At 37.5% G+C, this 13,697-nt stretch overlaps 1 protein-coding gene across 3 annotated transcripts in view; it reads right to left on the bottom strand.

Annotated features, from left to right (window-relative positions):
• TTC3 (tetratricopeptide repeat domain 3) overlaps positions 1–13,697 on the bottom strand; it is a 137,901-nt gene that overhangs the window by 43,170 nt on the left and 81,034 nt on the right. For all 3 annotated transcript variants that reach the window (XM_065876439.1, XM_065876440.1, XM_065876441.1), the window contains 4 exons: positions 11,722–11,768; positions 10,684–10,740; positions 9,599–9,672; positions 1,971–2,135 (listed from right to left, as the gene is read on the bottom strand). In XM_065876439.1, coding sequence (XP_065732511.1) covers positions 1,971–2,135; positions 9,599–9,672; positions 10,684–10,740; positions 11,722–11,768 — 343 coding nt within the window. The remainder of the gene's footprint in view (positions 1–1,970; positions 2,136–9,598; positions 9,673–10,683; positions 10,741–11,721; positions 11,769–13,697) is intronic.

Below are 13,697 nucleotides of genomic sequence, written 5' to 3'. Positions count from 1 at the left end.
TCCTGCTACTTATAAGCTGCGTGATAGAACTACATTTTCTACTTTTTCTGAAATCTTCCCCAGAGCTTAACCTTAAGTGGTTAATAAATCTTGACTAATTAACACTACCTAAAGAGGTGTTAGGAAAAACTGAATGCAGAATGCCACCTATTGAAATTTATTATGCTTCAACTATGTGTATCATAAAATGTTAGAATAAGGTGGAGGTCACTGAAAAAAAAATCAGTCCAACCCCCTACTTTAAACTGAAATACTTACATCAAGAAAAAGTTAACAGCAGTTATCATAGTATTCTTGACTTCTTGTCTAATGTTTCTACTCTACACTCTTTTCATATACAATAATTTTATTTTTCTTTTTCTTACCCATTGGCCACTAAAAAAATCATTCTTAAGCCAATCATTACATGTTTTCTTTTGAAAATTCAAGGAAAGAATTGTTTTGAGGTATGACTTCCTGTAACTTCTTGACTTTCTCCTATTTTAAGATAGAAATTCTATCTCAAAATACACAAACAAATCAGCCTATTGGTTTCTCATAAAGTTATTAAATTTCTTCCCACTTACAGTGGTAATAAATTTTTTAAGAAGCAAGCTCCTGAAAACTACAGTTTAGCTTCAGCTTTGGATGCTTGAAGCAAAGTCCAGCATGTTTTAAGAAATACTGGTATAGTTTTAGAGCTGATTCCAGGTTGTCATCCAGTTCTCTGAGAGTATGATTTGCGCAGCATTTCAACTCTGAAGAAAAACTACGAAAAGGGATCCAAGAGGATATAACAAGACTGAATAGGAACAATGCAACTGAGAAAAATAGAAGTAACAATAACAAAATTATAGATGAGTGATGGGTTTTCCAGGAGTTCATTTTTTTAAATTAATTTTTATTGGAGTATAGTTGCTTTACTATGTTGTGTTAGTTTCTACTGTACAACAAAGTGAATCAGCTATATGTATACATATATCCCCTCTTTTCTGAGACAGGAGTTTGCTTTCAAATTAATTTTCTGTTGCAGATCTTTGCCCCTCAACTTCTTTTCCTAAGGAAGGCATCATGCACAACTTATTAATGCCAAGCTAAAAAAAAAAAAAAAAAAAAAAAGGCAAACGTTTCCTAGATTTTTCTGAACTCTTTACTCCACTACTGTATCCACCCCACAAAGACTTGACTTTAGTGTTAATTTCTCTTTTCTTTTTTTTGGCCATGTCATGTGGCATACAGGATCTTAGTTCCCTGACCAGGGATCGAACCCGTGCCCCCTGCAGTAGAAGTGCTGAATCATGGACCGCCAGGGAAGTCCCCTAGTGTTAATTTCACATTCATATTTTCAATCCAAAAGTAACTGAGCCCAAAGCTTCTTTAAAGGAAAAGTCTGTTTCTCTTTACTTAGATAAATGTCTAGAAGTCAAGTTTTCAATTCAATAAAGAGATACAGGGCTCTATATGTGTTCTATACCATCACAGCTGGACAACTATCTCAGCAGAAGTAATAACCAGATCCTGGTATCCCTTCCCCATTAAAGGGCAGTACTTCACCAAGCTACATTAATTGTCACTGGACTTAGGAGATGCCAAACAACTGCATCATCAACATAAGGACAATGAGATCAAATAATTATACTACTCCTTGTCAAATGTATATACTTTGGAATTCATGATAAAAGATTATGGCTGGAAACTGTTTATCGTTCCTATCAGGACATACCAGGACAGTTTTGGAAATAGACAGAATCTACATTAGCAGCTCAAACTGACAAAACTAATAATCATTAGGATTCTAAATGTAATAGTTAAAAATCTTCAATTAACTTTGTGTAATACATGACAAAAGCCATAAAAACACTTTTCTTCCCCAGAGTTTGTGAGCCAATCAGTGATTCCTTTAATAAACATAAAGGGACACAAAGTAAACAACTTAAGATCTTTAACTGGCAGCCTCAGTATAATAGCTGTAGGAATGTTAAACTACTTACTCATATAGAGTTGAACATTTTTGTTTTGGGTTAATGTCCCACAGCTTCTTATTACGGACAACATATTCATTACTGTGCTGTTCATACAGAGCTTCAAATTCTTCTACATCGTGACGAAGATGGTCAGGCACTACAAATGGGCCCGCAGAATTTGAATTGCGTTTGCTGATTAAAAAAAAAAACACACACAATTTTGTGAGTAATTAACTTTCAGGTGGCCCAGAGTAACATTTAAATTGAAATAAAGATAGCAACATATTACTCAACTTCAGGATGCAAAAAAACACTACCAGAGAATTTAATGAAGAACAGTTACCTTTCCACAATTACAGTCAAGAGATACCTGACTACTGAGTAACGTACGAGATACGTGACTACTGAATAAGGTACAAGATATCTGACTACTAGGTAAGGTACAAGATACCTAAGTACTTTTAATTACTTACTCTTGCTACCAAGAGGAAATTTTTTTTAAATTCTGGTTTTAAAAAAAATCAATGTTGCACTAATTGTAACCTGTTAAAGAGAAAAATGACAGAGTTTATTATAACTCTATCAATTTAAGTTAAGGTGAGATTGAGACTGGTAAAAGGTACTTAAATAAAAAGATTTTTAAAAAAAACAGTATAAGATTCTAACACTCTAAAAAGATATCATAGTGTGAGTGTGGGCTCTAAACCAGACTGCTGATTTACATTCCGGCTCTGCTATGTACGAGCTTTGTGTCCTTGGACACTCAACTACACCGTGCCTGAGCTTCCTTATCTGTAAACTGAATATAATACTACTACATATCTCCTAGAAAAAAGAGTGGATTAAATGAGTTATACATAAAAAGCTCTTAAAATAGTGCCTGGTACATAAGTGCTATCAAAATACAGGCTACTGTTATTTTAACTTAAAACAATCCCTCCATTCAAAGAATCCATGGAAATGTACAAAGCCAACTGTTATTACAACTCATTTAAGAAACGTGGGGGGGGGGGGGCTTCCCTGGTGGCCCAGTGGTAGAGAGTCTGCCTGCCAAAGCAGGGGACATGGGTTCGTGTCCCGGTTCGGGAAGATCCTGCATTCTGCGGAGCGGCTGGGCCCGTGAGCCATGGCCGCCGAGCCTGCGCGTCCGGAGCCTGTGCTCCGCAATGGGAGAGGCCACAACAGTGAGAGGCCCGCATACCGCAAAAAAGAAAAAAAACAACAAAAAAACAGAAACGTGGGGGAAGAGAGAGATTGGTTCAAGATGGCGGAGTAGAGGAACGTGCTCTCACTCCCTCTTGCAAGAGCACCAGAATCACAACTAACTGCTGAACAGTCATCAACAGGAAGACACTGGAACTCACCAGAAAAGATACCCCACATCCAAAGACAAAGGGGAAGCCACAAGGAGACAGCAGGAGGGGCGCAATCACAATATGATCAAATCCCATGGCCACTGGGTGGGTGACTCACAAACTGGAGAACACCTATACCACAGAAGTCCACCCACTGGAGTGAAGGTTCTGAGCCCCACGCCAGGCTTCCCATCCTGGGGGTCTGGCAACAGGAGGAGGAATTCCTAGAGAATCAGACTTTGAGGCTGGCAGGATTTGACTATAGGACTTTGACAGGACTCGGGGAAACAGAAACTCCACTCTTGGAGGGCACATACAAAGTACTGTGCGCATCGGGACCCAGGGGAAGGAGAACTGACCCACAGGAGACTGAACCAGACCTACCCGCTGGTGTTGGAGGGTCTCCTGCAGAGGTGGGGGGTGGCTGTGGCTCACCGTGGGGACAAGGACACTGGCAGCAGAAGTTCTGGGAAGTACTCCTTGGCGTGAGCCCTCCCAGAGTCCGCCATTAGCCCCACCGAAGAGCCCGGGTAGGCTCCAGTGTTGCATCGCCTCAGGCCAAAAAACCAACAGGAAGGGAAGCCAGCTCCACCCATCACCAGACAGGCAGATTAAAGTTTTGCCGAGCTCTGCCCACCAGAGCAACACCCGGCTCTACCCATCACCAGTCCCTCCCATCAGGAAGCTAGCACAAGCCTCTTAGATAGCCTCATCCACCAGAGGGCAGACAGCAGAAGCAAGAACTACAACCCTGCAGCCTGTGGAACAAAAACCACATTCACAGAAAGATAGACAAGATGAAAAGGCAGAGGGCTATGTGCCAGATGAAGGAACAAGATAAAACCCCAGAAAACAGCTAAATGAAGTGGAGACAGGCAACCTTCCAGAAAAAGAATTCAGAATAATGACAGTGAAGATGATCCACGACCTTGGAAAAAGAATGGAGGCAAAGATGGAGAAGATGCAAGAAATGTTTAACAAAGACTTAGAAGAATTAAAGAACAAACACCTAGAAGAATTAAAGGACAAACAAAAAAATGAACAATACAATAACTGAAATGAAAAATACACTAGAAGGAATCAACAGTGGAATAACTGAGGCAGAACAATGGATAAGTGACCTGGAAGACAGAATGGTGGAATTAACTGCCACGGAACAGAATAAAGAAGAAAGAATGAAAAGAAATGAAGACATCCTAAGAGACCTCTGGGACAACATTAACTGCAACAACATTCGCATTATAGGGGTCCCAGAAGGAGAAGAGAGAGAGAAAGCACCTGAGAAAATATCTGAAGAGATTACAGGTGAAAACATCCCTAACATGGGAAAGGAAATAGCCACCCAAGTCCAGGAAGTGCAGAGAGTCCCAGGCAGGATAAACCCAAGAAGAAACACGCCGAGACACATAGTAACCAAATTGACAAAAACTAAAGACAAAGAAAAATTCTTGAGAGCGCCAAGGGAAAAACGACAAATAACATACAAGGGAACTCCCAATAAGGTTAACAGCTGATTTCTCAGCAAAAACTCTACAAGCCAGAAGGGAGTGGCATGATATATTTTAAATGATGAAAGGGAAGAACCTACAACCAAGATTATTCTACCCAGCAAGGATCTCATTCAGATTCCATGGCGAAATCAAAAGCTTTACAGACAAGCAAAATCTAAGAGAATCCACCAAACCAGCTCTACAACAAATGCTAAAGGAACTTCTCTAAGTGGGAAACACAAGAGAAGAAAAGGACCTACAAAAACAAACCCATAACAATTAAGAAAATGGTAATAGGAACATACATATCGAGAATTACCTTAAACGTGAATGGATTAAATGCTCCAACCAAAAGACACAGGCTTGCTGAATGGATACAAAAACAAGACCCATATTACATGCTGTCTACAAGAGACCCACTTGAGACCTAGGGACACATACAGACTGAAAGTGGGGATGGAAAAAGATATTCCATGCAAATGGAAATCAAAAGAAAGCTGGAGTAACAATACTCATCAGATAAAATAGACTTTAAAATAAAGAATGTTACAAGAGACAAGGAAGGACACTACATACTGATCAAGGGATCAATCCAAGACAAAGATATAACAATTATAAATATATACGCACCCAACATAGGAGCACCTCAATACATGAGGCAACTGCTAACAACTATAAAAGAGGAAATCGACTGTAACACAATAATAGTGGGGGACTTTGACACCTCGCTTACACCAATGGACAGATCATCCAAACAGAAGATTAATAAGGAAACACAAGCTTTAAATGACACAACAGACCAGACAGATTTAATTGACAATTGATATTTATAGGACATTTCATCCAAAAACAGATTACACTTTCTTCTCAAGTGCACACGGAACATTCTCCAGGATAGAACACATCTTGGGTCACAAATCAAGCCTCAGTAAATTTAAGAAAACTGAAATCATATCAAGCATCTTTTCTGACCACAATGCTATGAGATTAGAAATCAATTACAGGGAAAAAAATGTAAAAAACACAAACACATGGAGGCTAAACAATATGTTAATAAGTAACCAAGAGATCACTGGAGAAATGAAAGAGGAAATCAGAAAATACCTAGAGACAAATGACAATGAAAACACGATGATCCAAAACAATGGGATGCAGCAAAAGCAGTTCTAAGAGGGAAGTCTACAGCAACAAAATCCTAACTCAAGAAACAAAAAATATCTCAAATAAACAATCTAACCTTACACCTAAAAGAACTAGAGACAGAAGAACAAACAAAACCCAAAGTTAGTAGAAGGAAAGAAATCATAAAGATCAGAGCAGAAATAAATGAAATAGAAACAAAGAAAACAATAGCAAAGATCAATAAAAGTAAAAGACGGTTCTTTGAGAAGATAAACAAAATTGATAAACCATTAGCCAGACTCATCAAGAAAAAGAGGGAGAGGACTCAAATCATTAAAATTAGAAATGAAAAAGGAGAAGTTACAACAGACACCGCAGAAATGCACAGCATCCTAAGAGACTACTACAAGCAACTTCATGCCAATAAAACGGACAACCTGGAAGAAATGGACCAATATTTAGAAAGGCATCACCTTCCAACACTGAACCAGGAAGAAATAGAAAATATGGACAGACCAATCACAAGTAATGAAATTGAAACTGTGATTAAAAATCTTTCAACAAACAAAAGTCCAGAACCAGATGGCTTCACAGGTGAACTCTATCAAACACTTAGAGAACAGCTAACACCCACCCTTCTCAAACTCTTCCAAAAAATTGCAGAGGAAGGAACACTCCCATACTCATTCTATGAGGCCACCATCTCCCTGATATGAAAACCAGACAAAGATACTACAAAAAAAGAAAATTACAGACCAATAGCACTGATGAATATAGATGCAAAAATCCTCAACAAAATACTAGCAAACAGAATCCAACAACACATTAAAAGAATCATACACGATGATCAAGTAGGATTTATCCCAGGGACACAAGGATTTTTCAATATATGCAAATCAATCAATGTGATACACCATATTAACAAACTGAAGAAGAAAAACCATATGATGGGCATAGAGAGAACCTACCTCAACATAATAAAGGCCATATATGACAAACCCACAGCAAACACCATTCTCAATGGTGAAAAACTGAAAGCATTTCCTCTAAGATCAGGAACAAGACAAGGATGTTCACTCTCGCCATGATTATTCAACATAGTTTTGGAAGTCCTAGCCACGGCAATCAGAGAAGAAAAAAAATAAAAGGAATACAAATTGGAAAATAAGAAGTTAAGCTCACTGTTTGCAGATGGCATGATACTATAAATAGAGAATCCTAAAGATGCCACCAGAAAACTACTAGAACTAATCAATGAATTTGGTAAAGTTGCAGGATACAAAATTAATGCACAGAAATCTCTTGCATTCCTATACACTAATGATGAACAATCTGAAAGAGAAATTAAGGAAAGACTCCCATTTACCACTGCAAAAAAAAGAATAAAATACCTAGGAATAAACCTACCTAGGGAGACAAAAGACCTGTATGCAGAAAACTATAAGACACTGATGAAAGAAATTAAAGATGATACAAACAGATGGAGAGATATATCATGTTCTTGGACTGGAAGAATCAACATTGTGAAAATGACTATACTATCCAAAGAAATCTACAGATTCAATGCAATCCCTATCAAATTACCAATGGCATTTTCTACAGAACTAGAACAAAAAGTCTTAAAATTTGTATGGAGACACAAAAGACCCTGAATAGCCAAAGCAGTCTTGAGCGAAAAAAAAGGAGCTGGAGGAATCAAACTTCCTGACTTCAGACTACAGTACAAAGCTACTCTAATCAAGACAATATGGTACTGGCACAAAAACAGACATATAGATCAATGGAACAGGATAGAAAGCCCAAAGATAAACCCATGCACCTATGGTTAACTAATCTATGACAAAGGAGGCAAGGATATACAATGCAGAAAAGACAGTCTCTTCAATAAGTGGTGCTGGGAAAACTGGCCAGCTCCATGTAAAAGAATGAAATTAGAACACTCCCTAACACCATACACAAAAATAAACTCAAAATGGATTCGAGACCTAAATATAAGACTGCACACTATAAAACTCTTAGAGGAAAACATAGGAAGAACACTCTGATGTAAATCACAGCAAGATCTTTTTTGATCCACCTTCTAGAGTAATGGAAAGAAAAACAAAAATAAATAAATGGGACCCAATGAAACTTAAAAGCCTTCTGCAAAGCAAAGGAAACTACAAACAAGACGAAAAGACAATCCTCAGAATGGGAGAAAGTACTGTCAAACAAATCAATGGACAAAGGATTAATCTCCAAAGTACATAAACAGCTCATACAGCTCAATATTAAAAAAACAAACAACCCAATCCAAAAATTGGCAGAAGACCTAAATAGACAGTTCTCCGAAGAAGACATACAGATGGCCAAGAAGCACATGAAAAGCTGCTCAACATCACTAATTATCAGAGAAATGCAAATCAAAACTACCATGAGGTATCACCTCACACTGGTTAGAATGGGCATCACCAAAAATCTACAAACAGCAAATGCTGGAGAGGGTGTGGAGAAAAGGGAACCCTCTTGCACTGTTGGTGGGAATGTAAATTGATACAGCCACTATGGAGAACAGTATGGAGGTTCCTTAAAAAACTAAAAATAGAACTACCATACGACCCAGCAATCCCACTACTGGGCATATGCCCAGAGAAAACCATAATTCAAAAAGACACATGCACCCCAATGTTCACTGCAGCACTATTTACAATAGCCAGGTCATGGAAGCAACCTAAATGCCCATCGACAGATAAATGGATACAGAAGATGTTGCACATATATACAATGGAATATTACTCAGCCATAAAAACGAGCAAACTTCGGTCATTTGTAGAGACGTGGATGGATCTAGAGACTGTCATACAGAGTGAAATAAGTCGGAAAGAGAAAAACAAATATCGTATATTAATGCATATATGTGGAACCTAGAAAAATGGTACAGATGAACCGGTTTGCAGGGCAGAAACTGAGACACAGATGTAGAGAACAAACAAGTATGGACACCAAGGGGGTAAAGTGGCAGGGGGGTGGTGGTGTGATGAATAGGGAGATTGGAATTGACATGTATACACTAATATGTATAAAATGGGTAACTAATAAGAACCTGCTGTATAAAAAAATAAGTAAAATAAAATTCAAAAAAAGTGGATAGTAATAATATAACTTTAAAAATAAATTAATTTAATTTAAAAAAAAAGAAATGTGGGGGGAAAAATTTTGTGGGTTTTTGGTCCATATAGAAATATGATATAAAAAGGTCACTACTTCTCACTAGTTTTATTTCTTTTGTCTATTTGTCTCTTGAAAACTCAGTTTCAACAACCAGCTACCACTGGAAATCACTAACATCTAAGGTTAAAGCACAACATCATTTATAGCCTCCAAAACATCTTCCTAGTAATTATCAACAGGACATTCTCTTCACTGAATATTTTAAAGAATATTTTCTAGGATCTTCCCACAGTATCTTGCACATAGTAGGTTCTCAAACTTATCAAATGAAGGTCATCAGCCCTGTGATTTTAATGCAGTTTATATGAATTCTTAAGACTGACAGGCCACACTATAAATTCAACCATGAGGGGTCACATCAGGTTGTCATTAATAGATGCACATCTTTAGAGAAGTTAGGGAAATAAAACACAAGTTTAAAGTACATTAATACCACTTTTAAGTTCAAATAAAGCAAAAATTTTCAGACTGTACTTACTTATGGTCTTCACCTGAAGTGACAGTCTCATTATTTGGTGCGACTGAAGTGGTTCCAGACCCAACTAACATAGGCTGGTTTAAAAGACAGAAAAATGACAAGGATTTTCCACCTTAAAATTACCACTAAAACTGATGAATGCTTACATAAATAAATATGCATACAAACTGCCAATATATATGACTGATCTAAATTTTCTTGTGAATAGGAACATACAGTAATAAAACTTTCAACAGCCAAAAATAGGCACAAATTAACATTTAGGTAGCTTCTAATGCTCTAAAATTTTTTTAATTATCACTGTTTAAACTCTCATTTTAGATAAACTAAAGACATATAGTCAAAGATAAAAAGTTTTATTGGAACTTATAAGCTGCTCTCATCCTCCCCTAGTATTTGTTCACTTTTTCAACCCCTGCCCCCTATTTGATCCCCCAAATACATGAGAGCCACGAAGAACCCACCATAAAATTTAAAAATAATGCCCTAGTTATCTCATGTGCCTGAAGCAGAGCTTTAGGTGAGAGGAAGGAAGGGAGCCTTTCAATTCTGAGATTCTGTCATGATGATTAGTATTCAGTATCTTTATTTTGAATGTTTTAGATAATAATTCTATTAGTTATTAATAATAGGTATCATGTCTTGTCATACAGATAATGACACTAAGGCACAAGGAAGTCAAATAACTTGCCCAAGGTCGCACAGATAATAAAAATAATAACAACTGGTAGAACCAAGATAAGAACCCAGGTCTGCCTGATCCCAAAGCAGCCTTGGTCACATTGCTTTGTGACCAGCCATACAAAGTCCTACATTATGACAATGATTTCACTAGGAAATATCTAGAAAATAAAAAGGACAATAAAGATAAAGAGTCTCTTTCAAGAATTACTTATATATGACATGAACCTTAAACTTCCTCAAAATGTAGAAGACTGCCAAAACATCTTTAGACGAAAGCCTAGAAATTCTTTCTCTACAAAATACTTCAAAATATCCCAAGAATTGGTTAATTCTTATTTATATTTATTTATATATTCAATTAATTATTTTGGACAAGAATCAATACAGAAAATACTCCATACCTTTGAATCTTTTGGCTTCTTTTTCTTGCCTTTGTTTTTTATCTTGGTAGAATTAAACTAAAACATAAAAATTATTGAACATTCATATAACAGCATTATGAAGCTGCCATATATTATAAAGATACCATACTGATTTTCATAGACTAGTCCTAAGCTGAAGTACATGAAATGTTTAACAAAAATTAACACTATAGTGTGTTAAGCCCTAGTGTTTTGATTTATAATAGAAAATATGAAAAAGTTAAATGATGCCTAATGCTATAACTAAAATTAAAGTGTTCCAACCTAACATGTTGTACCCATTTTAAACAAGGTTTATGTCATTTCAAGGAATTAATCAGACTTATTAAGTAATTCCAGTTATATGCTGATCAAATTTTAATGATTTTCCTTTTACTAAACCAAACTCAACATTCTACAGCTGGCCAGACACCAGGGCACAAACAATGAATTCAGAAGAAGCATTTACTTCCCATGGGCTATGTCAGCTGTGTTTCTACAGTTAGCCAGACAGTGTCTAACAGAGTGGGCTAAGACAAAGTTTCAAGTATAGATGACTTGATCCTAAAAATCAGTAAACAAGTATCTTTCTGACTGAAAACTGCCACAAACTACTAAGGAAGACAACTCCGGAATTATTTTAACTTAAGCTCAATTGTAAGCCACTCAAAGCAAAGTCCATTTGTTTTCCTTACAGAACAAAACATTGCAATTTTAATCATTACAGATAACGTTTCATTTTTATGCCAGCAGATGACTCAAGAACTCCTTTCCTGTATCTGTGATTAACATTTTTTAGTTGTGAAAACTTATGGACATTGTCTAATTTAAACTTCAGAGTGTGCTGACTGTTGTTCCAATTCCAAGAGGAAGACTGGGATTAACTTTCTAAGGAAATCGTACACGTTATCCAGAAGTCCTCAAGAGTTGGTTCTGGAGCGCCTCTTGAGATGTAAACGAACACTGGCCTGGGTCCTCCTCTCTTCCTTCGGCTGACGTGAATTAGAACGTAACATTGAAAGTGATCAGATAACTTACCGGCACATCACCACTGTCCTGTCTCCTTAACACAATGCAGCGGCTGTCTGTAGGGAGATACAGATGGTTTTGTGAGGAAACAAAATGTTTATATTGCCATAGGATACACTAAAGCCTTAAAGAAAACCACCCCAGATACTACTAACATCCACTATGTTCTACTCCTTATTTGGCTTTGACGTAAGTTTAGCTTAGAAACCAAGAGCAAAATGGCTAACTCATCGGAAAACCAACTACAAAGAACCACAAAATTTCAATCCAATTCAGCATAATTTGACTGCTTTCTAGGCACCGAACTCTATGCTAGGTGCAGGGAATACAGAAATGTATAGAGAAGTCCCTGCCATCGATAACCTCATGTTCTGCAAGCTACACAAAGAGGCAAACACCCATAGCTCAGTGTGCTAAATGCCACAGCAAATACAGTGGAAACAAGCTGACAGAATAATAAAGTCTTCAAGGGGAGTGGCCTGAGTCAGGGGTCAGGGAGGGATGTGGGGAGGAGGGGACTAGAACAAGTTAGACTTGAAATGGACAAGCAGAGGGGTGGGATGTGAGCAAGGAAAGCACAATGCAGGTTTGGACACAGTAGGAAGTGGGGTGTATATTCAGAGGGCAGATGGGGAGAGTGCTAATGAACCCAGACAGACAATGTGAATTCAATCTGTAGGCAAAATGAAGCAAGTTCCTCCCAAACAAAATACTTATAGGATCAGACAGATGTTCTAGAAGAGTCACTAACAGCAACATAAGAGAAAGATTTGGAGTAGGAGGGTCAGAAGCATGGAAACCAGTTTGGAGGCTACTGCAATCATGGAAAGATTATTAAGATCCTGGCCTAGGGAAGCGGAGGTAGACACGGAAGGGCAGATCAAAAATAAAGCTTATTTGAATTGGCAACAATCTAGACATGGGGTAACAGGCAAGAGGAAGGGTGGAGACCAGTTTCAGAGTTTTCCTGCTTAAAAACAATATTAAAACGTTATTATCTGAGATATCCAGGAAAAACAGGTCTCTAGAGATACAAGTGGCTTAAGCCATATTGCTCTTAATGGGTCTCTTGGCCATCTACACAGAAATTCCAACAGGGAAATACGCATGCAGGATCCAGGAGAGTTTGGGTCTCCCAATTATCACGGCATTGGTGATATTATTGAGTACTCTTATGTACAAGATCAGTGGATTTTGAAGTTTTAAGAAATACAGTCATTCCTTTAAATGAAAGGAGACAAAATTGAAAATGTCTGGGATGAGGGTGAGAGGCACAAGTAGTGAACTTGAAAATCCGTTGGCTGGTCATTTGGCTGGTGGCTTCCAACCCTATGACTAAAAGCAGAGAAATAGTCACAACTGGATGGACTGTATATTTTAGGTATAGAACACAAGAATCAGGGAAAACACATAATGAGAGTGTTGGGTCCTTTTTAGTTATCTCGTGTGATCCAAACATGCATTGAGTTTTGTAAGCTCAGTCCCAGAACAGCGTTTTATTACCAGCAGCAGCAAACTGATGGCAATAAATTCAGGCTATCAAGAAGCATGTCACCTCCAGTCATGAAGCAGTGTCCTAGGAAAATAAAGTCACCTATATTTGAGAACCACAACAAAAGTAAGCTTTTCGGTTCCTTATACTGCATTTGAACTTCATAATGCATAACATTTTTGTACAAGGCCAGACCTTTTCATGTACCCTTTAAAACAAATGGCACAAAATTTGAAAGTCTAACTCCTGACAATATATAAGCAGACTTCTGATGCTAAGGGAAAAGGTGGGGGCAGGGGCGAGGCGTTATCCTAAGAGATACACGCAGTACCAAAGACAAGAAATTGAAATTAATCTAGAATCTAAGAATATTAAAATTTTGAACAAAACAGAATCACACAGATCACTGGCTCCAATTCCTCATTTTAATGATGAAGAAACTAACGTTCAAGAGAAGTTAAAGAATTAACTACTAGTTAACCTATTCTGCCAA

This window comes from Phocoena phocoena, chromosome 4, assembly GCF_963924675.1.
Source record: "Phocoena phocoena chromosome 4, mPhoPho1.1, whole genome shotgun sequence".
NCBI lineage: Eukaryota > Metazoa > Chordata > Mammalia > Artiodactyla > Phocoenidae > Phocoena > Phocoena phocoena.
Note: the sequence above shows the minus strand (reverse complement) of the source record. Positions and strands in the feature narration are given on the sequence as shown.